The sequence below is a fragment of the Sus scrofa genome, chromosome 6 (assembly GCF_000003025.6).
Source record: "Sus scrofa isolate TJ Tabasco breed Duroc chromosome 6, Sscrofa11.1, whole genome shotgun sequence".
Taxonomy (NCBI): Eukaryota; Metazoa; Chordata; class Mammalia; order Artiodactyla; family Suidae; genus Sus; species Sus scrofa.
The window spans coordinates 59,424,127-59,448,374 of record NC_010448.4 but is presented as its reverse complement, the minus strand read 5'-3'; the positions used below and the strand labels follow the sequence as shown (position 1 = coordinate 59,448,374).

The window sequence follows — 24,248 nt, the reverse complement described above, 5'->3', positions numbered from 1 at the left end:
GGCAGCGTGTTTCGGAGCAGGAGGACGTGTTGTCAGGGGTGGGCCGGGCCTCAGAGTTGCAGAGAAACTTGAGTGGGGTGTGAGGTGGTGCTGACGTCATGCCCCCCCCCCCGGGGGGGGTGGTTTTGCGGACTGAGCCTGGTGGAGGCAGCAGGATATTTTCCCGCCCCGCTCGGCAGGGCAGTGCCCATGCGGAGGCACCCTCTTCTCTGGCTTGGGTGTCATGTACGCCTGTGGCGTATTTATTTGCTCTCGCCACCGTGCGCGGCCCTGTGCTCCGAGTTGGGTGTTTTATTTTGCGTTTATGTCTGGGGTACTTCCTGTTCCTTTCCAGCCTGGGAGAGTCTGCTGATCTCCCAGCCCACCCATCCACCCGCCCATTTTTCAGGAGATTTTTCAGGATCCGTGGCTAAGCGACCTTAGCAGTCACTTTCTCCCCCTGCACTCCAGTTTGTTTTCATTAATTCAAGACGCGCGTGTCGCCGTGGCCCTGGCCTTGTACGCGGAGGTCCAGGGAAACGGGCATCTCGCTGCGGGAGGCAGGAGACGGGACAGGCAGGTCCCGTCCCAGGCTGCTCAGATGCCGTCACCACATGAGCGCGGAAGCTGTGGAAGTGTGGAGCAGGCCTCTGCCCAGTCAGGGCAGGCTTCCTGGAGGAAGTGGTGTCTGCGCTGAAGCCTGAAGGACCCAGAAGGAGCTAGCTAGTCAGGCTCGAAGAGCTGGAGGGAAGGCAGAGGGAGCGCCAAGCCAGGGCAGAGGTGAGGGCGCAGGCGAGCAGTCAGGTGTGGCAGCCGGGTTGAGCGCCATGCGGGTGGCCACGCGAGATGAGGTGAGAGAGGCCTGGCCGCTGTGGTGAAGATGAGAGGCCTTCCCCACGTCCCCGGGCGCCTGCTTGGCACTTGGGCAGGCTCAGTGCCTGGAGGGTGGGGACACACGCTCCTTTCCAGGAGGAACCGCGGGTTTCCCTTGGCGAGGTCTCGTGGCTCCTGGCACGGGCAGAGCCGTCTCGGCCTCAGTGATGGCGAGGCCCCCGGTCTGGGCCCACGAGGTTGCAGTTGGAGAGGCGAGATGGGAATTCCGGCCCGTCTGACTTCGGAGCACCTGGTGACACTTACTTACTCCACCCCTCTGTTTTCCAAGGGCTATTTCCAAATCTTTTGGTGGTTCTTTTCCTTTTCCCTTTGGAACCCGTGACTAGTCAGGGAGGTGGCCCTGCGTATGATCTTCCTGGTTGCTCCGCAGTCCTTGGCCAGGTGTCTCATTGTCTTCCGTGCCCAGGGTTGGACCAGAACTACCACCTCCCAAGGAGAGCATGGCCTGGAGCCAGAGCCGGAGGTTGTGCCCCGTCCCTCCCTCCCAGCTTTCCAGAGCCACCTGTGGCCTTGGCCAGGTTCCTCTCCTCTGGCCTCAGTGGCCCCTGCTTCCAGATGGGTGTCCCACCACTTACCTTGCAAGTGTCTGTTGGGTTCTGCATCCAGCACACACTTGGGTCCTGCCATCACCACGTCCCATTTCTAGAGTCAGAAGTCCCCCACCTCCTTTTCCCATTTGGCTGAGAGATGGTGGTGGATTTGAGGGAGTTGGGGGCGGTGGTTTTGCTGTCCTCTGACCTGCTGGGCCCTGCGAGGGGCTGGGGGCTGGCAGGCCGGCAGCGATGTCTTTCCCGGGGCTCACCTGACCCATGTCTCTTTAGGGCAGGCCTCTGGCAGCTGAGGGCAGCAGCATCACCAGGTCCCAGATAGTCTCTCCTAGTGTTGGAGCCTCTGCTGAGTCTCGGGGCATCTCGAGTGGCCGCCCCAAGGCCCTCCCAGAGGCCTTTGCACACTGACCTCCACTTCCGGGTGCCTGGGCCCAGGGCGGCAGCGGCAGCAGCAGCAGCAGTAGTGGGGGTGCTTGTGGGCACCGCCGTCGGGCCCTGCCTGAGCCCAGGCGGGGACTGGCAGGCTCCTGAGAAAGGCAGCTGGTGTTGGAGGCCAGAGAACAACGCCGCAGAGCAAGAAGCCCTGGGGCAATGGTGCAGAGCTGGCAGGGGGAGAGATTTTTCGTTTTTATTGGTTTCCTTTCTCATTTATAGTTTCCCCTTCTTCCGTTCGCAGCCAGAGTCATGGTTTTCAAACGGTCGCTAAAAACCAGTGGTAGTCACTTCCGTTTTCTTGAAGTTTGCTACAAGCTGCAGTGGGGGCGGCGGGGTGTGTGGCGCCCACTGAGTATTTGCGTGACCTGCGTTACTCGGGCAAACAGAGTCTTTCTCAGGCCTTCTGTTTTTAGTGCCGTCACCCTGGGCACCTTCCCTCCTGCTCAGCTCAGAAGTGTCCAGACTTCGGCCTGGCCTCAGGGCCAGACGGAAGGGCCAGTTCCTGCCAGGCGCCTGCTGTGTCAGGACCGCAGGCCTGACCCAGCTGTTCTCACAGCTGGCCCTTCTGATAGCTGTGCCCCCATTTCACAGATGAGCAAATGAGGCCTTGGGACGCCAAGTGCCTGGCCCGATTCACGCTTCTTGAGAGTGAGAACAAAACCCACCTCTCCTGTCCGGTTCCCAGGGCTCCCAGGAAGTTCCGTGAAGTGGAAGGATTGGCCACTGGGATTTGAGCTGCACTGAATTGAGAGTGTGTCGCAGGCGAAAGTGTTTTCTCTCTTTTTTGTGTTTTCTTTTTCCCACTTCTGTATCTGCATCTTCCTTCTGTGCAGAGCTTGAGAACTGATGTCTCTGGGGTACTTACTCCCACTCAGCTGCATCCGATCCTTGCAGCTTCCTCTGATTTTTGGCGGAGGGACCAGAGTGTAAGGGGCCACCTGGTTTCTGAGGCCCCCGGATTCCACACCCCCAAACCCCCTAGCTCTCCCCTCCCCTCCCCACCCCATTCTCCAGGCAAGCCAGCTTGCCAGTGTTGGGAGGGAAGGCTGCCTGCCCTCCAGAGCAGCTGGGGAGGGTTAGGGTGGGAGGAGTGTGACCTGTGCCCTCGAACCGGGGGCTCTGGAAGCATGTGGGCAGGGCACTCAGTCCTGGTTCTGCTGTGCCTCCGTCCCTGTGCTCGCCATCGCCTCCCTCAAATGGGGGTAAGGACAGTGCTTCACCTGGTCATCTGGGTTAGGTACCATGCCCCTCTGCCCTGTCCCCCAGCTGTTGGGGGAACTGCTTAGCTCAGGGACAGTGTTGGGGGGGCTGGGCATGCTCCCGGGGCGGGACCTTCACAGGCTTCAGCTCAGTCCTGGCGGCTCGTCAGCTCAGGCATCTTGGACGCAGAGCAAAGCCAAGGCCTGGCCCTGTCGTGGCAGCCTCAGGCAGCTTTGCTTTTGGTTGTTTTTGGTAATGGTTTTTTTTCTAATTAATGCAATTCATACACTGTATATGACTTATCCATTTAAAATGCACAATTCAACAGTTCCTAACTATTCATAGAGTTGTGCAACCGTCAGTCGCCACAATGGGTTTTTTAAGTTAAGGTATAATTAACAAATCATATTGAATAAAATTGATTTTAGAATTTTTTTTTTTTTTTTGGTCTTTTTGTCTTTGTTGTTGTTATTGTTGTTGCTATTTCTTGGGCCGCTCTCGCGGCATATGGAGGTTCCCAGGCTAGGGGTCTAATTGGAGCTGTAGCCACCGGCCTACGCCAGGGCCACAGCAACGCGGGATCCGAGCCGCGTCTGCAACCTACACCACAGCTCACGGCAACGCCGGATCGTTAACCCACTGAGCAAGGGCAGGGACCGAACCCGCAACCTCATGGTTCCTAGTCGGATTCGTTAACCACTGCGCCACAACAGGAACTCCAGAATTTTTTTTTAAAGACCATCCTTTTCCCAAAAGGAAACCCTACACCCACTCGCAGAGGTTCCTCCCCACCCATGGCCCCCAGCTCCTCAGGACCCCTAATCCGCTCTCTGTCTCTGTGGATTTGCCTCTTCTGGATGTTTCGTGTAAATGGAAACCCGTAACATGTGGGTTTGGGCTCCATTCACGCTGCCCGGGGGCCTTCTGAGCTTTCTGGTCTCCCTGTCACCACGGGAGAGTCTGTGATGCCGATCGAGGTGCGTGTTCTCGCTGTGGTCAGCCGCTTGCCTCTTGGGCCTGGACAGCGGCTCCCCTTGAAGTGACTCGGGTCCCAGGTCCGCCCAGCTCAGGAAACCCACCAGGCCCGGCTGCCTCTTCAGGAGAAGCGGATGGTGGCAGTGTCCCTCAGATGTCTGGTTTCTGGGCAGCGGACAGGGGCTCCAAGCCCTCGTGCCGAGTCTGGCCGCCTCTAGGCACCGTGGTCCTCACTCCGCAGGGGCTCACGCAGTCCTGGTTCAGCCCACTCTCCCTCCGCCTGTGCCCAGCCTGCCTGCCCTGATGGCCACCCCCACCCCAACCCCGCCCCACCTGTGACTGGTTTGTAGGGAGCCCCTGCGCGAGGCTGGGGGGAGACAGGGTGGGAGCGATTCCCTCTACACCTGCCCCATCGGGTATGTCAGCCTCCCACCTCAGGCACAGGGTGCGTGGGAAAGCTTGGTGGTTTGCAGGCCGCGGGGGTGTTTTTCTTTTCTTTTAAAAAACTTTTTTATTATAGTTGATTTACAATGTTCTGTCACTTTCTGCCGTCCAGCCAAGTGACCCCGTCGTGAGGGGGTGTTTCTCTAACATTTCTGCGCGTGTGCCAGGGTCTGTGCTCGGTGCTGTCCAGGGTGCTCGCGGCAGCCCAGCTGCATCGTCCGTCACCCATCAGGGCTCGCGCAGTGTGAATGCTGGGCAGGTCTGGACGAGTGTCCTGCGGCCGGTGGGCAGAGGCAGGGCCGAGGACCTGGGCCTGGCCTTCCTCTTGAACTCAGGTGTCAGCTGAGTGCTAGACTTGGAGCTTAGGGTCCAGTGGAGAACCCCAGGGACCAGAGGAGCTGGCCTTCAGCTGCCTGGAGGTGTCTGCTGAGAGCCAGGTTCGGGCAGGCCTCAGCCAGGACAGAGCCAGCTCTGGCACACACTTGTGGTGGGTTTATCAGCCGTGGCTGGGCTGCTGTGAAGAAGACCAGGCCCTTGCACCCTGAGAAATTGCCTTCTGGGGCTTGGTGCCCAGTCCCTAGTTTCCCAGCTCTCAGACCTTGGTGCTTGCTTGCTCACCTGTAAAGTGGGGATATGGCTTGCTTCCTTGGTGGCCATTGTGAGAGGAGCACGAGATCGTGGCTGGACGGGCCTGAGGAGGGTGGCCAACAAGGTGTGTCCCCCCATGCGTCTGGTGTGTTATTCACGGACACACGCATTCCTGCACACCCAGGCCTAGCGGGCCAGCATGGTGCTGGGGGTGGGCTTTGGGGGTGGGGGGGGGCTGCAGGCTGTGAAGGAGATGCACCCTGAAGTGGCCGCCCTGGGGCCAGGTGTGGAGCCGGGCCAGAGGGTGCTCAGGGAGTGGGTGGTGCTAGGCGAGGCGGCCTGGGCCTGGCCAGCGCATGGAAGTGAGTCAGCCAGGGGCTGGCGGGTGGGAGTGCCGTAGGAGCAGCAGGTCCTGAGGGCAGGGGTGCTGGGAGGCGCTCAGGGGCTCTGGGGTCATGAGTGTGCAGACGAGGGAGCCATCGTGGGGCTTCAAGGCACAAGGTGCTCAAGGTCATGTTTCAGAGAAGCATCCCATCCCGTGCGGGGTGTGGGGCTAAGGGCTGAGTTGCTGTGTGCTTCAGACAGGATGTGAGGCCTGTGGGACCGGTGGCTTTCAGGTGCACCCCGCGTCCACCCCGTCAGGGCCTGAGTCTGCTGCAGTCTTGCAAGGTCATGGCTCCTCTACTCCACTCTTCTCTGTGGTTGGCCGAGGCCTAGGGACTGACATGAATCGCGCCAGGATTGCCGCAGATTTAGAGCCATTTTTTCCCGGGCTCTGAGAGGTCACCGTGGGGGCAGGGAGGAGCTAAGTGAGGCTCCTGAAGAGGCTGGAGAGGAGAGCTGGGTGCTGGCGGGATCTCGAAGGAAGCAAGGGTCAGAAGGCCAGTCTCAGAGTTCGCGTCGTGGTGCAGCGGAAATAAATCCAACTAGGAACCATGGGGTTGCCGGTTCAATCCCTGGCCTCGCTCGTGGGTTAAGGATCCGGCATTGCCGTGAGCTGTGGTGTAGGTAGCAGATATGGCTCAGATCCTGCGTAGCTGTGGCTGTGGTGTAGGCCGGCAGCTGTAGCTCCGATTAGACCCCTCGCCTGGGAACCTCCATATGCTGCGAGTGTGGCCGTAGAAAGGCAAAAATGGTCAGTCTCTTGCCCACGGCCACGGGTGCCGTCCAACACCCTGGCTTTCAGCCCAGCTGCTTCCTGAGTCCAGTGTCTTTGTCCCCTGGGCCAGTACCATGTCTGTGGCTGGTGTACTTTCTCCATGGTTGGGAAGGCGTGGGGCGCAGATGGTGAGGAGGGCTTTGTAGGAGGACTGGCGCGTGGGTCTGGAAGGTGCCCTGGTGTCCTGGCCTCCTGGTCTGTCTTTAGAAGCCTCTGCCTCAGGTGGTCTTCATGAGTCAGGTGACAAGCATGAGCTCTGGTCAGCGCAGTGCGTGGGGGCCCGCCTTACCTGGGCGTGGTTGCCTGCCATCCAGTGGGGTGACCACAGCCCCTCAGAGGGGCGGGACACACGGCGCCCACTTCATGGTGGACACGAGTGAGCAGCGAGCTCAGGGCAGGTCTCCCCAGGGAGGTCCAGGCTGGGAGGCCTCTAGAAATCTTCAGAGGAGCACCTGAGTCCAGGTTTGATGGGGTCTCGGGCCCACCTGGCACCTGGTGAGTGCTCTACCTGAGATGCTCCTGAGGCCAGGTAGCTGTGCATGCCTGGTGATTGGGCCTCGGCCAGGCGTGCAGGGTCTCCGCTGCTGGCCAGCGAGACGCCATCCTCTAGGTCCTTCCTCCTGATGTGGTTCCCGTCCCGGTTCCTTTTGGCCCGGGTCAGTGGCTATTCTGGGAGCCTCCACCCCCTCCCCTCAAACTTTTCCTCTTCCTGTCCTGGCACTGGGTACTGGGGGGTGGGTGTGGGTGTGGGTGTGTGTGTGTGGGTGTGGTGTCCAGGCAATGACCACAGCAGCAAGACATGGCAGAGCCCTCCTCCCTCCGCCCCACACCCTGCACCCAGCGTGGAACTTGCTGGGCTGGACAGCAACCATGGTGGCTGTCAGGGGGCGTTTGAATCTGTACAGCAAATGTAGGTGGAAGCAAGTCTGATGCCAGAGGTTCCAGGATGAGCACAGTTGCAGCTGATATGTGGGGACACTGGACATGGCCCTGGGTGGGACAGGATCATGGCGGCTGTGTGCACGTGTTGGGGCTGTTTTCCACGGACCCTGTGTGTGTTCACACCAGGGGTCCTCACCCACCCTGGGGGCTGGGCCGTGGGCACGACAGGCGCTGGGAGGTGGATGGAGGCCAGTGAGGTCAGCGCCTGAAGGTGACAGCCCCTGCCCACAGGGCGCCATGTTTTGGAAGTTTGACCTGCACACGAGCTCACACCTCGACACGCTGCTGGAGCGCGAGGACCTGAGCCTGCCCGAGCTGCTGGACGAGGAGGACGTGCTGCAGGAGTGCAAGGTGGTCAACCGCAAGCTACTGGACTTCCTGCTGCAGCCGCCACACCTGCAGGCCATGGTGGCCTGGGTCACCCAGGAGCCGCCGGCCAGCGGCGAGGAGCGGCTGCGCTACAAGTGAGCCCCACCCCTTCGGTCCCCAGTGGCAGGACATCCACTTCCCAGATATCCCCGGTTGGAGGGTCCTTCCCCAGCCACCGGAGCCGCATTCGGTCGTCTTTGATTGGCCCAGCCCACACTCTCACTTTCTTTCCTGGTGTTTCATTCAGTTGGATTTTTGTAGTTCCCTTTTTGGAGACTGGGCAACATGAAGCCTGGCCCCTTCTTCCTCCATGTCCCCAGTGCCCATGCCCAGCACGGTGCCAGGCGCTGAGTGTGCAGTCATGCCCCCCCAACTCTCCTCTGCCCTTCCCTCCCACTGTAGGGTCTGCCAGGGAGGATGGGCAGGGCAGCTAGGGCCCTGCTGGGGGCTCCGTGGGCATCATCATGATGAGGGGGCTTCTGTCTGCCCTGGCGTCTGCTGCCTGTCTCGGGTTCTGGACAGACCTTCCTGTGCGGCCTCCTGGCCCCCTGGTATCCCCTCTGCCTGGCCCCTCACACTGCAGATATGCCCCTGGCCCTTACGAGCCCTGCATCTTGTCCCAGGAGCCCTTGAGCCAGACAGGGACTGGGCGGGTGATTGCTTCTCCTTAGTTTGCCCTTTGTAAAGTGGGGGTTCAGTGAGGTGGGGCACGCCGTCGAGACCTCTGGGGGGTCAGCAAGGTGTCCCACATGCTCCCCACCCCCGGTGTTCATCTTTCAGTTACCCTCCCCCAGTGGGTTTTCTCCCTCCTTTGCCTTGGCCGCCTGGCCTCCGTCTCCCTGTCCACCAAACTTGAGCATGTCCAGTGGCCCCATGGACTGGGCTTTCGCTTACAGTAGCAGGGAGCCTCCATTCTGACAGCCGCCCCTGGGGCCCTGCCCTGCCCCCGAGGAACCCTGCAGTTTACAGAGCACAGCTGGGGACCCGAGTGGCACACTGGGCAGGGGGCATTCCTTGCCCTGTGTGGAGGAGGAGGCGAGAGGGTGAGACTGGATTTTAGAAGGTCATGGAGGCCAGGCTGGGACAGACTGGAGGGTTGAGGGCAGAGGGTCAGGTGTGGTAGGGGGTCTGGTCCAGCCTCCGGGGGCTGGATGCTGCCTTGGGGTGGGGAGGCTTGGCCTCCATCCCCACTGCGCTCTCCCCAGCCCTCTCTGGGTGTGACAGGTACCCCAGCCTGGCCTGCGAGATCCTGACCTCAGACGTGCCCCAGATCAACGACGCGCTGGGGGCAGACGAGTCCCTCCTGCACCGGCTCTACGGCTTCCTACAGAGCAGTGGCAGCCTCAACCCGCTGCTGGCCAGCTTCTTCAGCAAGGTCATGGGCGTCCTCATCAACCGCAAGACTGACCAGGTGCCTGGGGCCCCGAGGCGGGTGTTCTCGCGGGCTCAGGCCCGGGGTCCTGTGCTAACATGGGGGTCCCTGTGTCTCCAGCTCGTGTCCTTCCTGCGGAAGAAGGACGACTTTGTGGACCTGCTGCTGCAGCACATCGGCACCTCGGCCATCATGGACCTCCTGCTGCGCCTCCTCACCTGCGTGGAGCGGCCGCAGCTGCGGCAGGACGTGGTCAACGTGAGTGGGATGGGGCGGGACAGCGGGGCTGTGGCAGCTGAGAGCCGGTCAGTGAGCGGAGCTCCCCCTTCCCGCCCCCAGTGGCTCAATGAGGAGAAGATTGTCCAGCGGCTCATCGAGCAGATCCACCCTTCGAAGGATGACAGTGTGAGTGTGACCCCGCCCCCTCCTCACTCGAGTTGATGGGAACAGAAAGCCGTTGCAACTGCTTTTTTTTCGGGGGGAGGGGGGCAGGGGGGCAGGGGGCTCCTGCTGAGACCAGAGAGGAGTTTACACACATGGCACGCTTGTCAGGAACCGGGAACCTTGCCCCATCCTCCCTTGAGGGGTCAGGGGTCTGAAAAGGGTCCTCCAGCCCTGGCCTCTCACTGCTGCCTTCCCGGGAGTCCTCGCCACCTTCTCTCTGTTGCTGGCTCTGTGGCCTGGCGGCTCTTTCTGGCTCTTGGACTGAACCAGCCCCGCCCTCCCTTCCCACAGAGAAGCCACTCAGGCCCCATTCTGCAGAGCAGAGGGTCCCCAGGTGCAGGTCGCCTAGGCACCCAGCCAGAGCCTGGCCTGGGAGGGTGCTGGCCGCACAGGCCTTTGTGGCAGAGGGACGAGGGCCATCTGCTGTGAGCCAGGTGGCAGGGGGCCTGCGAGGAGCTCTGAGTGCGGCTTGGTGCCTGGCTGAGTCGGCGTGGGTCCAGGTCTGTGTGCGTGCACCCTGGCAGCTCCCTGTTGGGTTAGACTCAGAGCTCTGCCTATGCTTCTCTTTGTTTTTGTTTATCGTGCAGCAACCTGACTGAGAGAAATTACGTACCGTACAACTCACCCATTCAGAATGTAGAATTCCTTGGTTCTTAGTACACCCCAGGGTTGTGCAGTCCTCACCACGTTGATTTTGGAGTATTTTTCATCACTCTGAAAAGGAACCCCTCTGCCCATAAGCTCCTACTCCTTGTTCCCCCAATAGTTGCTCAGCCCCCATCACCACTAGTCTGCTCTCTGTCTCTGGGTTTGTCTCTGGACCTGTTGTGTAAATGGGTCACGTGACGTGTAGGCTTCTGTGGCGGGCCCCTTGGCCTTAGGATCGAGTTGTGTGTTCATCTGCGCTGTAGTGTGTGTCAGTGCTTCATCCATTTCCAAGGCCAGGGAGAGACCACAGCTGCTTGGTGGCTGCCTGGATCGTCTCCCCCTCGGGCTGCTCTGAAGGCTGTGGGAAGCCTTTCTCTCTGCTGTCTCTCCCGTCCCAGTGTTCAGTACCTGTCTTCTCTCCCTCCGCACTTGGTCCCTGTGTCTGTGCAACTCTCTGTCCTCAGGGGCAGGCACCCAGTCTTCAGCGCATGGGGCTTCCTGGCACCAGGGCCGGGCCGGGTCCTCAGCTCTCTGTCCCTCCGCAGCAACATTCCAACGCCTCCCAGTCCCTGTGCGACATCATCCGCCTGAGCCGTGAGCAGGTGATCCAAGTGCAGGACAGCCCAGAGCCCGACCAGCTGTTGGCCACCCTGGAGAAGTGCGTCTGCGGGTGGCACCCAGGCCATTCGGGCGGAGGGGAGCCAGCCTGGGGAGCCCTTCTCCCTGACGCCTGCCCACGCCCCCCACCAGGCAGGAGACGATTGAGCAGCTCTTGAGCAACATGTTGGAGGGGGAGCAGAACCCATCTGTCATTGTGAGCGGGATCCAGGTGCTGCTGACGCTGCTGGAGCCCAGGAGGCCCAGGTGAGGGGCTGGCCTCCCTCCTCAGGTGACCCCTCAGGGCGAGGGACCCAGAGAAGGGTCCTCCTTTTCCGTCTGACAGCCGAGGAGACTGGTGGAACAGCTGCCTGTGGCTTTGAGCCACTTTGAGGATCCAGGCCCTTTGGGTGGGTCACTGCCCCCAGGGTCTCGGGCTTCTCACCCCCAGGTGTACACACACGTGCACACATACTGTGCATAGGCTGCTGCCCTCCCCCGTCCCTGCTGCAGGTCCGAGTCTGTGAGTGTGAATAACTTCCTGAGCAGTGTCGACGGGCAGCTGGAGCTCCTAGCCCAGGCAACACTGGACAGCGCCGTGTGCAGCGTGGGCGCCCTGCACGCCCTGCGTCCCCGGCTCAGCCACTTCCACCAGCTCCTGCTTGAGCCGCCCGAGGTGGGCCAGGTGGGCGAGGGAGGGGGTGGCGGAGGGCAGCCCTGTCCTCAGGGCGGTGCCGGGGTGGGGACTGATCCTCTCTACGCCTGCAGCTGGAGCCGTTGCGCACGACATGGGGCAGCCTGGCCCCGCCACTGGGCAACACTCGGCTGCATGTGGTCAAGCTGCTGGCCAGTGCCCTGAGCGCCAATGATGCAGCCCTGACCCAGGAGCTCCTGGCGCTGGACGTGCCCAACACCATGCTGGTACTGGGGCTCAGAGGGGCAGAGGTGCCACCGGGATTGGGAGGGGGGATGTAGGTGGGGACAGCTGGGTGGGGAGGACAGAGACTGGGTGGCGGTCGTTCAGAGCCAGCTGTGCCCCCCACCCCCAGGACCTCTTCTTCCACTATGTGTTCAACAACTTTTTGCACACCCAAGTGGAGGTATGTGTGAGCACGATGCTGAGCTCCGGGCCGCCTGCCGACAGCAGCTCCGACACACCCATCCAGAACCCTGTCGTGAAACACGTGAGCTGGGCTTCCAGGTCCCCCTTTGGTCCCTGGGGGTAGGCTTGGGCTCAGCCTCTTCCTTGGGCTGAGTCTGGGAAAACAGAGGGCAACCTGTATGTGGGGGAGGATAGTGAGCTCGGGAGGCAACGGGTGTCCTGGGGAGGGACCAGGAAGGACTCTCCCAGGGTGGTGGCCGGCACGGTAGTGGGAGTGCCTTCCCAGATCTAGCCTAGGGCCTGAGGGAGGAGCTGACCTGGGGGGCCTTGGATTTGGACTAGAAGGAGCCAAGATGGGTGGAGTGGCTTCGGGGTTTGCTCTCTAAAGTGAGTGGGCCTCGAACAGGCAGAGGGTGTTTCTGGGTGAGTGGAGGAGGGGTGTGCGTATGTGCACGTGTGTGTGTGTGCGTGCTTGCCGCATGCTCCTCATAGGAAGCCCCGAGGCTTGGCTGCAGGCTAAAGTGGTGGGGGCCTTGGTCGCACCCCCACGCCCACGCCGGCGCCACTGCTCCCCCACAGCTGCTGCAGCAGTGCCGCCTGGTGGATCGCATCCTGACCTCCTGGGAGGAGAACGACCGCGTGCAGTGAGTGTCTCTGGCCTCCCCGTGGGAGGGCAGGGTGGGTGTGCGGGGCCTGTGTTCAGCCGCAGCCTCCCTCTCGCCCAGGTCTGCAGGGGGCCCTCGGAAAGGCTACATGGGCCATCTGACGAGAGTGGCCAACGCCCTGGTGCAGAACACGGAGAAGGGGCCCAACGCCGAGCAGCTGGGCCAGCTGCTGAAGGGTGAGGGCTGGGGCCGGCCCACGGCGGGAGGAGGGTGGGGCCCCAGACCTCACATCCTCACACCCCACCTTCCTGGAGCAGAGCTGCCGGAGGAGCAGCAGGAGAAGTGGGAAGCCTTCGTGTCGGGACCCCTGGCGGAGACCAACAAGAAGAACACGGTGGATCTGGTGAGCCCGGTGCCCCGCTTGCCGTGGCAGCCCTCGCGGCTGCTCTCCCTCTTGGTCCAGCCTGAGCACCCCTCCCCGCAGTCCCAGCCCCCCAAGTGCTCTCCAGGGGGCCTCCACAGGCCCTGACCCCTGCCCTCCAACCTGCCCCAGGTGAACACCCACCACCTGCACTCCTCCAGCGATGACGAGGATGATAGGCTCAAGGAGTTCAACTTCCCGGAGGAGGCGGTGCTGCAGCAGGTGGGGGTGGGCTGGGGGCTGGTGGCGGGGGTAGGGGGGCTGCTCCTGAGGCCTGGCCCTGACCGCCGCCCCCCCTCAGGCCTTCATGGACTTCCAGATGCAGCGCATGACCTCAGCCTTCATTGACCACTTCGGCTTCAATGACGAGGAGTTTGGGGAGCAGGAGGAGAGCGTGAAGTGAGTGTGTCCCCTGCGGGGGACCAGGGCAAGCAGGGGCCAGCGTGGCTTCCTGGCGGGGTGGGGGGGGGGTGGGCTGCGAGGCCACAAGTCAGAACACACGCCCTCCCTGCCCTCGCTCCTCCTGCTGCCCTCCCGCTTCCCCACGGCCCACCCAGCCCAGCATCTGAACTTGTCCCACCCGCCCCAGGAGGACGGTTGGCCCCAGACCCCTCTCCCTTTTGGACCGGCCAGGAGGCGTGCGGCTGTCCTGGGACGGGGCCGGCTGGGCAGCGCAAGGTTGCACAGAGTGTGTGGGGAAGCGTGCATAGCCGAGAAGACAGGCTCAGTGCTGTCACTCACCCCAGGGCACTCGCTGGTTCAGACAGAGCCTCTGAAAGCTGGAAGTGAGGTTTGTGCCTGCTGCTGCTCTGCTTGGCTCAGTGCTCTGCACTGGGAGCCCCGGGACAGATCCTTGCAGAGTCAGAATGCTGCCACCTCTCCTCCTCTCCTCTCCTTAGAGGCCTCGGGCCACCGGACAGGTTTTTTTTCAATGCCCAATTCTGATTATTTGGGGGTTTTTTAATTTTTTTTTTTTTTTGGTTTGTCTTTTTGCTATTTTTTGGGCTGCTCCTGCAGCATATGGAGGTTCCCAGGCTAGGGGTCGAATCAGAGCTGTAGCCACCGGGCTACGCCAGCACCACAGCAACGCAGGATGCGAGCCACATCTGCGACCTACACCACAGCTCACGGCAACGCCGGATCCTTCACCCACCGAGCAAGGCCAGGGACCGAACCCACAACCTCATGGTTCCTAGTCGGATTCGTTAACCACTGCGCCACGACGGGAACTCCTAAATTTATTTTTAAAATTTATTTATTTATTTATTCATTGCCTTTTCTAAGGCTGCACCCATGGCGTATGGAGGTTCCCAGGCTAGGGGTCTAATTGGAGCTGTAGCCGCTACCCTACGCCACAGCTACAGCAACGTGGGGTTGGAGCCATATCTGGGACCTACACCACAGCTCACAGCAACGCCGGATCCTTAACCCACTGAGCGAGGCCAGGGATTGAACCCGCAACCTCATTGTCCCTAGTCGGATTCGTTAACCACTGCTCCACAATGGGAACTCCCAGTTCTGATTATTTGTATTTGTCGTATAGCATTTTGATATGTCACTTCTGGCATTGTCCTGGTGAAGTTTTTTCTTTACCGTCTGAATTTTCTGCCACAGGCATCTGTTGCTTTAACAGTTAAGAAAAGAAGTTAAAACTCTGTGTGTCTCGTGGATTTCACATGCAGGCTGGGGCAGCAGCAGGTTGTTAGTGAAGGGAAGGGCAGGTGGCGCGCGAGTCTGGAGGGGAGGCTGGGTCGGGCTGGGAGCAGGGCAGCGCAGTGGATGCCTGCCAGGTCCGAGGGCACGTGCAGCCAGTGCCCTTAGTGCAGCAGCTACTGCCTTGTGAGGAAGAGTCCATGCGTGACGCCTGAGGAATGGTGGCACAGCCACCAGAGGGCGTGCCATGGAGCTTTTCTCAGTTGGATGGTGACAGAGAAAAGGCCTGCTGGCCCCTTAGGGCCACAGCCCTGGCCTGGTCCCTTTCAGCCGCATGCCGGGGACCTCTCAGGTGTTGCCCCAAGACCTCTCAGGAGCCCGTGCATAGCTGAGGAGACAGGCTCAGTGCTGTCCCTCACCCCAGGGCACTCGCTGGTCCAAACAGAGCCTCTCCAGAACTCAGAAGTGAGATTTGTGTCTGCCACTGCTCTGCCCGGCGCAGTGCCCTCCCGCAGGGAGGCCCCTGGGGAAGCTCCTCCCCGCCGTGCTGGTGGGCATGCCGACACTGTGAGTGGCCCTGGCATGGCCGGCTGCGCTTTGGGGGTGATATTGTGTTACCTCTTCCATCAAGATCAATTTCAGTGAGATTAAAAACTTCATGTATAAAAAGAAAGCCAAAGCCATGGAGTGTTGAATGGAGAATGGATGCGTATCTCTATAAGCTCAGGGCTGACGGTGCTGCTCACAGGGCTCTGGTTGCTGTGCCAGACCCGGTGTGCTGCGGGCTGCTGGGCAGAGTCCCTGCCGAGGGTGTGGTTGTGAGTCCCTCTGGGCCACAGCCGTTTGCTGAGTCAGCAGTCAGGAGTTAACACACCTCCTGAGTGGAAGGGATGAGAGTTGGGACATGTCCCTGCCAAGTGGAGTGGAGCCTGGACCCAGTGTGCAGACACGGAGTGCCAGCAGCAAAGGGGGCAAGGACACAGACAGAACATGTGGGTTCTTAGAAAGTTGCACACTCTGCAGGTAGGAGTATCAGTTGACAAATCTCTTTCCAGGTTTTGTGTTAAAATGCATGGATTTAATTCCTTTGACTTCTTTCTGAAAGAGAGTTGAATATGGGGTTCCCTTGATGGCTCAGCCAGTTAAGAATCCCATTTAGTGTCTGCGAGGATGCGGGTTTGATCCTTGGCCTCTATCAGTGTGTTAAGGATCTGGCGTTGCTGTGGCTGTGGTGTAGGCCAGCAGCTGGCGCTCTGATTCAACCCCTAGTCTGGGAACTTACATATGCCTTGGATGTGGCCTTAAAAAGGAGAAAAAAAGAGTTGAACAGAACCGGATGTAGGCAGGTTTCAGCGCTGGAAGGCTGGAGGTTGGCGATAAGGCCAGCGGCCCTCCCCAAGATCCCTAGGATCGCTGGCCCCACGTGGGTCTGGCCTCAGGGCGGGCAGTGGGGGCCCATGCAGGAGCGGTTTTGGTTCAGCTCCAAAGGTGACTTTTTCGGCCCCCACTGACCCTCTCGGCTGGGGCCGTGCTTTGTGTGGTGTGGCCTGCGAGAGGGTGTGGCCAGCACAGGGGCTGTGAACCGAGAGCCGTTGCTTCCAGGAAAGGCGTGCGTGTAAATAAGCATCTCACCCAGATGATGATATCAAGTCCTAAAAAACACGACCCGTCTGGCTAGGTTCTGTGTCCTTTATCTTACAGCAGAGGAAGCCAGACTCGGGTGACTTACCTGGGCCAGACCCCATCTCCAAGTGGCCCCTCACTCGCTGGCTGGGGCTCCCTTCACTCCGCTCCGCGGCCATCCGCCTAATGGTGTGCCCTGCGGGGGCTGGTTTGGAATTCAGATCCGTTTAGTGGAGTTCCCGTCGTGGCGCAGTGGTTAATGAACCCGACTAGGAACCATGAGGTTGCGGGTTTGGTCCCTGCCCTTGTTCAGTGGATTAACGATCCGGTGTTGCCGTGAGCTGTGGTGTAGGTTGCAGACGCGGCTCGGATCCCGTGTTGCTGTGGCTCTGGCGTAGGCTGGGGGCTACAGCTCTGATTAGACCCCTAGTCTGGGAACCTCCATATGCCACGGGAGCGGCCCAAAGAAATAGCAAAAAGACAGATCCGTTTAGTGAGGAGGTGCATTTGCTGGCACAGGGCCCGAGGGTAGTGAGGGTGCTCCAGTGGGGGTGGGGCAGGGGCGGGGGGAGAAGGGGGAGCAGCCTGCACCTCCCCTCACGGCCCCGCGCCTCTCCCACAGCGCGCCTTTCGACAAGACGGCCAACATCACCTTCTCTCTCAACGCCGACGATGACAACGTGAGTGCTGCCTCAACCTCAGGGGGGCAGGGGCTGCGGGCAGTCAGCCCCCTCACCCTTCTGCCCCTGTACCCGCAGCCCAACGCCAACCTGCTCGAGATATGCTACAAGGACCGGATCCAGCAGTTCGATGACGACGAGGAGGAGGAGGACGAGGAGGAGGGCCAGGGCTCTGGGGAGTCTGATGGGGAGGATGGCGCCTGGCAGGGCAGCCAGCTGGCCAGGGGGCCCGCCTGGGACAGCCGCCAGGCGTGCGGTGAGTCCTCGCTGGCCCCCTCCCCCAGGTCCCCAGCACAGCGGCCCATGGGGCCTGCGTGAGATGGTTTTCACCAGCAGGAGTGAATGAGAAAAATAAGGAGAACGAAGCGTGTGTATTACCTGGGGCACTTTCAATTCTGAGTTCTAAAAACCAGTTCAGATGAGTTCAGCTATAAAAGGGATAGGTGAACAGCTGGTGTGTGGCTAGAAACAGGCTGGGTCCTTCAGGTGCGACTGGAACCAGTGTCTGTGGCCCCCACCCCAGCTTGCCCCTGTGGCAGCTCTCAGGCAGGTGTTCCCGCACGGACAGTACAATTTCTTGTCAGCTTTTTCCCCCAACTCCAGTGAAATGAGGGGGACGGCTGTGCCTCCCTCACTGTCCCAGCTTGCGGTCACTGAGCTGCGACCAGCTCTTTGTACAAGCAGTGCGTTATTTTTTTTTCTCATACTGGTGGGCTCCAGACTCACTTCCTAGGTGCGTTTGGGCGGCGTAGTCCTGCCAGCACAACTGCCAACTAGGGCCTGCAGCTTGACCTCGGTGGCTTCTGGTTGAGGGATTGGAGTGTTTTAACGTCTGTCTTGATGCGTGACTAGTGTACAGACATGTGTTGGAGCCCTAAGTGTGGTCCATGGGGACATGGCTTTGCCAGCTCCCAGAGGAGGGAGCAGAACCATCCCCGTGCCCCCTGCTGGCCCATCCTCGGGTGGGTGTGGTTGTGTGTCACACGCCATCCGCTGGGTGTGCCGTTGCATGACTGCCAAGTCCAAGGCCATGTGATGCCTCCTGCATTTCCTTCTAAGAGTTTGACAGTGCCAGCCCTTACGTTGAGGTTTTTGGATCCATCCTGAGCTGGCTTGGGTCCAGCTGCCCTTCTGGGCGTGGGCATGCCATGCCGGTGTCCCGGTGTCCCGTGTTGGCAAGGTTTCGCCTCACTGCATGGTCTTGGCACCTTTGTCAAAAACTTTCTGACTTTACCTGGAAAGGCTTATTTCTGAGCTCTCTTCTGGCCTGGTGGTCTGTACGTCGTCTCTCAGGGCCACCCTGTCTCGATGATGTTGCCTTGCAGTAAGTGCTGAAATGGGAAAAGTGTGTGTCCAGCTTTGTTTTTCTGTTTCAAGGTGTGTTGATCATTCTGCCTCCCTAGAGATTCTGGTGGTTTTAGGTATTTGTCATTTTCGGAGCAGCAGCCAGCGGGGCCTCTGCGAGGCATTGCTTGAATCTGTAGGTCAGTCCGGAAAGTGTTGCCGTTTTAACAGTATTTCGTTTTCCGTTCCATGACCACGTGATCTCTTTCCATTAATTTAGGTCTTTCTTACTTTTAACAGCATTTTGTAGTTTTCAGAGTATAGGTTTTATGTTTCTTTTGCTAAATTTAATTCTAAGTGTTCTATTCTTTTTGACGCAATCCTGAGTGACATTGTCCTCGCAGCGTCGTTTCGGAGTTGTCCTAAGTGTATAGAAAGACGGCTGTATGTCACCGACCCCGTGTCCCGCCTCCTCGCTGTGTATCACTGACCCCACGTCCCGCCTCCTTGCAGAGCCTCCTTGTTCGAATGGTTTTAGAGGATTCCTTAGGTTTCTGTACATGAAGTCATGCTTTCTGCAGTTAGAGACGGTTTTGCTCGTCCTTTCCAGGTGAGAAGAGCAGGCCCCCACCTCACATTCCCAGTCTGGGGACACACTTAGTCTCCCTGTCAAGGGTCGCATGGGTTGTGGGTGTTGGAGACGCCCTTCCAGGTTTCCAGGCTCAGGAAACTCCGTCCACCCTGTCTGCCCAGGGGAGGACACAGCGGTTGACAGCAGAGTCTGTAGTTGGAGGAAGCGTGTGGAGTCAGCCTCTCCTGAGAGGGCGGTGCCCTGGTTCGTGCTGGCGATGGTGCCCGTGGCCGCACCCTCTCGGAAGGCACCAGTGTTCCCACCTGCCTTCCTGCTTTGGGACACAGGGCTCTCTCCCCACCGCCCCCTCCCCTCCACCCCTTTGATTCCATCGCAGCTGCTGGCCTGGGGCCAGCTCTGGGGGGTTGGGAGGTGGGACGCTTTCCCTCTGCCCAGCACAGTGGCTGACTGACAGGTGGTTCCTGGGGCAGGAGCGGAGGCAGCACAGACAGCGAGGAGGAGGAGGACGACGACGAGGAGGAGGACGAGGAAGATGGTGACAGCCGGGCGGCCCGCGGCAGGGCCAGGCCCGCCTTGTACCCCAGCCCTGGCCCCCAGCCACCAGGTGGGTGAATGTGCGGGGTGAGGCATGGTCGGGTGCAGTCTGTCTGCCTCCGTGCTCACCCCTGCCTTGCTCCCCCTTGCCAGGCCCCAGCTGGATGGCTACCTTTGACCCAGTGCCTATGGACACCCCCACCGGCCCCCAAGACTGCAGGGAGAAGGAGCCACACTCTGGGCCCCCCACCCCGCAGGGCCCCTGCAGTGTGCCCCTGGACCTCCCTGTCCTGAGCCTGGCTGGCCCTGCGGCCCCCAACGCCCTGCAGCTCAGGTGAGGCCTGGAGGCCGGTGCCCAGGGCTTGGTGGCCTTAAGCTCCACTGCCAACCCCAGCCATCCCTCGGGCTCCTTTTCTTGCCTCCTAGGTCTCAGGATCCCACGCCCCCCTCAGCACCTCAGGAAGCCACAGATGGCAGCAAAGTAGCGGAGCCCTTGGGTGAGCCACTCTCTGCCCACCTCACCGTGCCCACCCCACCCTGGGCCTCCCACTGTTGACCTCTGGCCTGTCCACAATGGGTCTGAGGAGCAAGACGGGTGTGAAGCTCGCTAAAGGTCACATCTCCTGGCCCCTCTCCTCTGCACAGCCCCCTGCCAGGCCTTGGTCAGTGTCGGGGACCTTCAGGCCACACTCAGAGGGACGCATTCCGCCCCCAGCTCCTTGGACAGGTAACTGGTTAAGGACCAGCTGCTGGGGGGCCAAGTGGGAGAGGCAGGTGGAATCTGGGACTGGGGTCATCCCTGCCCAGAGCTGCTCCTGGGGGGCCTTGCGGGACCCCTCCCTCCAGGTCTGCACCACTGCCTCAGGGCCTCGTGGCAGCTGAAGGTCTGGGCTGTCTTTGCCCACTTATGGTCGTAAGAGAGGATCCTGGAGCCCAGGGTCACCTGCTCAGCCCTGGGGTGGGAAGGCTTCCGGTGGGATCAGAAGGGGGCCAGGGGTGTCCAGAGCTCGTGTCCCAGCTGACCTGAGCTGCTTCTCCCGGGTGGGCAGTTTCCAGGGGTCTTTGGGCGAGAGTGCCCGGGGGGCATCAGTGACAGTAGCCCTGTGGATCCCCACACAGTGCAACCAGAGACCCTGCTACCTCTGTCCCAGCCCCCGGGGCCCACCAGCCCCCCCAGACCATGGAAGGGCAGAAGAGCCCAGAACCCTCAGGGCTCCCACAAAGCCAGAGGTGAGCTGGTGCAGCCTCACAGGGCAGCCGGTGTTCTGGCAGGAAGGCACTGATCTCTCATGCTGTCCCTTTGCCCACAGTGCCCTGGCCCTTGAGCCGCTCCCGATGCCCAATGGCTCTGCTGCAGGAGGGCCGGTGTCCCCAGGCTCCCAGTGAGTGGTGGGGGCGGGGGCAGCAGGTGGGCTGGGGCTGGGTTGGCAGAGGCTTCCGGGTGGCGGGCTCCTCACACAGGTTTCCCTCTCGGTTCCCAGGTAACTGCCTGGCCCGGTGGTGGCGGCCACATCCTCCGTGCCCCACGTGGACCCTGCCCGGGTTGGGGCAGGGCTGGTCCCAAGGTGGCCCTGTTGCCCCATCCCCTCTTCCCCACCTAGGAGGCTGGACTCCCAGGAGGCCGGTGCCAGGGACAAAGGCCCCCTCCCCCAATTGCACTGAGAAAAGGAACTGCGGAGTTTTGTCTCCTAGAATAAAGATAGAGTTGAGTAGAGAGAAAGGAGAGTGAGAGAGAGACCTATATTATATATTATATATATATATATATATATATACATATATATATATCTCGAGGGAGGAGAGAGTGGGCAGGCGGAGAGCCAGGAGGAAGCAGGCCAGGGCTGGGGGCGGCGTGGACCTGCACCCTCCCACTGGGGCTACTGTGGTGAGGGGTCCTGAGGCTGCCACGCCCCCTCTTCCTGCCGGACCCCCACCCTCCGGTGCAGACGCCCACACCCACACTCGGCCTTTCAGCTCAGGTCCACCTTGGGGGAGGCCCGAGTGGGGGTCGTGCCTTTGCCCACCCCCATCGCCCCGGGCCCTGCACTTTGATCCAGGCTGGGGCTAGAATCCCTTCCGTCTGGCCCAGCCAGCTCTGTGGGAGCAGGGGGCCCTGTTCTCTGGGGGCCTCCCGGGGTACACCCCCAGGGCCCTGATGCACTCACCGAGTCCCCCTCCATCTCCACGGACCCTGGGGCGGGGGTCTGGCGGGGGTCTGGCTGGGCTCCCCCTCCTACTCCCGAGGGTCTGGGGTCCAGCCCAGCCGCCAAGTGACCTTGTCCCAGCTCCCTCTCCCCAGGCTGGGGTGCGTGTGCGTGTGTTCGTGCCGAGCTTCTGTTTCATATTGCAAATATAAACAAATAAAGGAAGACAGTTTAAGACTCCTGCTGCTCAGACCTCGGGTTCTGACCTATTCCCGTGCCGTGGCTCTGGGGTGGGACCCTTACAAGGAGGAGTCAGGTACCTTCTGCTCCGAGGAAGGGTTTCCTGGAGGAGGAGCTGAGCATTTCCCATACTCATGCGGCACCTGGTCCTGGGAGCCGTCCCCTGTCCAGACAGGCTGCAGAAGGCGGTGAGTGGGCTTCCACACCCCATCCCCCTTTGGCCCACCCCTGACCTGCCCTGCCGTGTGGCAGGAGCCACGTCCCCGAGCCCTCTCCCCTTGGAGCAGCCAGCTAGGCCAGACAGGTGGGTGCCCAGTGGGTCCAGTGCGAAGGTGAAGTACTGGCCGCCATGCAGGGGAAGCTTCACTGGCGCGCCGGCCGGCTGGCACCACCGCCAGCCCCAGCTCCTGTCACCGAGCAAGTGTTTGGTGGAGGAGGGAGGCTCAGACTGTCCCTTGGATCTGGCAGGGTGTCCTCCCCTCCCCTCCCCTGTTGCTCATGAAAGGGCAGGCGTCGGAATGTTGCAGATTTTGCACCCAGGTCCCTTCTGACTGGCCTGGCGCAGGGCAGTGGGAGAGGCGTGTACAGCCAGGGCCCTCTAGGCAGGGAGGAAGCGAGACAGAGGGAGTGGGGGAGGAGGGACCCCTGGGTGCCAGTGGGCACCGTATCAGCAGGTGCCAGGCAGGGCCGTCCCCAGGGCAGGAGCAGCATCTCCCTGGGCCCTGTTATCAGTCCCAGAGTCCACAGGACGCTCCTCGGGTTAACGAGTAACCACACACCATCTCCTCCACCCCCAAGCTACCCGTACCCACTTGCAGGCCGTTCTCAGGGGTCACAGGCTGACATGGACCCCGGGAAAGAGGGCCTGCCCCGAAAACCTCGCTTTTCAGCTCAAGTGAGAGCCGCCGCGTAGGGGTAGGGGGGTGGCAGGGCTGGGGCTGGGCTCTGTGGGGCTGGACATCCTGGTCCCTGGGCAGTGTGGCTCGGGTCCCTGGGTGGGCGTGGGGTGACAATCTTGACCCCCAAGGGCGGGGAGCTCACTGGGCGCGAGGCCAGGTGGTTCTGAAGCCTGGTCTCGGGCTGGGGGCAGGGCTGGTTTCTAGGGCTCAGCAGCCCCCTGGTCCCCTGAAGCAGCTGCACGTGGGCAAGTGGCTGAGCCCCTTCTTCTTCACCTGCGCCGTCTACTTCCTCCTCTGGATCCCCGACGACCAGCCGTCCTGGGTCGGCGCCCTGGTCAAGTGCCTGCCCGTCCTCTCCCTGGTGGTATTCCTGCGGGCCGTGGACGCCGGCGGGGGCTACAGCGCGCGGCTGCAGGGGGCCCTCCTGTGCTCAGCCGTGGGGGACGCCTGCCTCGTCTGGCCCGAGGCCTTTCTCCATGGTGAGAGGGGCCCTGTTGCATTGTCCCTTTCGGAGCCTGGACAGGGGTGGGTGTGGGGGGCAACCCCCAGAAGAGGGCCTGCCAGGGGCAGGAGCCAGTAGGCGTGAAAGGGCGCTGGGAGGCGGCAGTGAGGGAGACTTGCCAGCCCTCCACCCCACGGAGCTCTCCTCCCGTTGAGGGCACGGGCAGAGTGTCAGGGGTCGCAGTCTTGAGGACACGAGTCGAGGACAGCCTCGCCGAGAAGGTAACGTCTGGAAGGGGTGCAGGAACGGCCATGTGCCCTTCCAGGAAAGGCCCTTCCAGGCAGGGGACCCACACGAGCAGAGGCCCTGGGGCGGGAGTGTGCCTGGTGCGTAGAGCCCACTAGGGGCCAAACGGAGTAAGGGTGAGAGTCAGGGGGCTTTTTAAGGCCACGCTGACACCCACCACAGGAAGAAGGGACCACAAGGAGGCCTGCGTTGTAATGCAGGAGACGGGTAGTATGGCCGGGGCCGGGGTGGGGGCCGGGGGCTCGGCCCGAGGGCTGCTTGGCGAGGCGAGGCAGGGAAGCAGAAGGCTCACCCGGCCCTCCCACCCCTGTCTCCTCCAGGCGTGGCCGCCTTCGCCGCGGCCCACCTGCTCTACCTCTGGGCCTTTGGCCTGACGCCCCTGCAGCCCGGCCTCCTGCTCCTGGTCATCCTGGCCGCTCTCCCGTACTACGGCCTCCTGCTTTGGCACCTCCCGCCCGACCTGGTCCTGGCCCTGACGGCTTACTCCTTGGCCCTGGCCACCATGCTGTGGCGTGGCCTGGCCAGGGGCGGGAGCACCGGCTGGGGCGCGCTGCTCTTCACGCTTTCGGATACCACGCTGGCCTGGAACGCCTTTGCCCAGCCCCTGCCCCACGCCCGCCTGGTGGTCATGACCACGTATTATTCCGCCCAGGTCCTCATCTCCCTGTCGGTCTCCCAGAGCCCCAAGCTCAAGCCCAACTGACAGGGCGCTGAGGCGGGCAGGTGTTTGCCCCCTCTCCTCCTGCAAGGCCCTGGGACCCCCTGAGCAGCAAGGCCGGAGAAGCACTGTCGAGGGCGAAAGTCAGGCCCCCAGACGACTCTCTGCCGGGGCCAGTCCATGCGGAGACAGAACCGTTTGCGGAAATGGGAATCCCCCGCCTTCCCACCACCTCCCCTTGGTTTTGAGTCTGGATTCCAGGCCCACGGTGGGCCCCCTGTGGCCCCAGGGGGCTGCGGCCAGGCCTGCGCCTGCTCTCTGGCCCTGATCTCTTTTTCTGTTGCCTCAGTAACGTGGGCGTCGGAACGTCAACATCTCTGTTATTTGGGGAGGGTTGTGGGAGGAGGAGGTGATCCCAGGAACAGCAAATGGTCCTTTTCCCCCAAAATGTACCATTTTCAGCACTTTGGA

At 61.3% G+C, this 24,248-nt stretch overlaps 2 protein-coding genes across 4 annotated transcripts; both read left to right on the top strand.

Annotated features, from left to right (window-relative positions):
• PPP6R1 (protein phosphatase 6 regulatory subunit 1) lies at positions 683-20,474 on the top strand. The gene is given in 24 exon segments (XM_021094995.1): positions 683-830; positions 7,396-7,628; positions 8,758-8,944; positions 9,026-9,163; positions 9,245-9,310; positions 10,543-10,655; positions 10,748-10,861; positions 11,108-11,270; positions 11,363-11,515; positions 11,644-11,778; positions 12,276-12,340; positions 12,422-12,537; positions 12,619-12,704; positions 12,855-12,944; positions 13,024-13,121; positions 16,621-16,678; positions 16,757-16,904; positions 16,907-16,934; positions 19,025-19,158; positions 19,242-19,422; positions 19,515-19,585; positions 19,734-19,815; positions 20,208-20,318; positions 20,399-20,474. Coding segments are annotated over 24 exon segments (2,670 nt in total). The 5' UTR covers positions 683-806.
• Positions 19,734-24,248, top strand: TMEM86B (transmembrane protein 86B). 3 transcript variants are annotated; one of them, XM_005655962.3, is made up of 5 exons: positions 19,734-19,815; positions 20,399-20,470; positions 20,570-22,367; positions 22,607-22,850; positions 23,440-24,248. In XM_005655962.3, exons 3-5 carry the CDS (start codon positions 22,317-22,319, stop codon positions 23,820-23,822), a joined length of 678 nt encoding a protein of 225 aa, XP_005656019.1. In that variant the 5' UTR covers positions 19,734-19,815; positions 20,399-20,470; positions 20,570-22,316; the 3' UTR covers positions 23,823-24,248. The 3 variants fall into 3 exon arrangements, with proteins under 3 accessions (XP_005656019.1, XP_020948985.1, NP_001230205.1); XM_021093326.1 differs by having other exon boundaries at positions 22,604-22,850; NM_001243276.1 differs by lacking the exons at positions 19,734-19,815; positions 20,399-20,470 and having other exon boundaries at positions 22,289-22,367; positions 22,604-22,850; positions 23,440-24,241.

Excerpts from the sequence above, each read along its gene's own strand:
- TMEM86B (XM_021093326.1), top strand. The coding sequence starts at position 22,317 with ATGGACCCCGGGAAAGAGGGCCTGCCCCGAAAACCTCGCTTTTCAGCT. Across the intron at positions 22,368-22,603 it reads AACCTCGCTTTTCAGCTCAA|CAGCTGCACGTGGGCAAGTG; the intron begins GTGAGAGCCGCC and ends GGTCCCCTGAAG. Across the intron at positions 22,851-23,439 it reads GCCCGAGGCCTTTCTCCATG|GCGTGGCCGCCTTCGCCGCG; the intron begins GTGAGAGGGGCC and ends TGTCTCCTCCAG.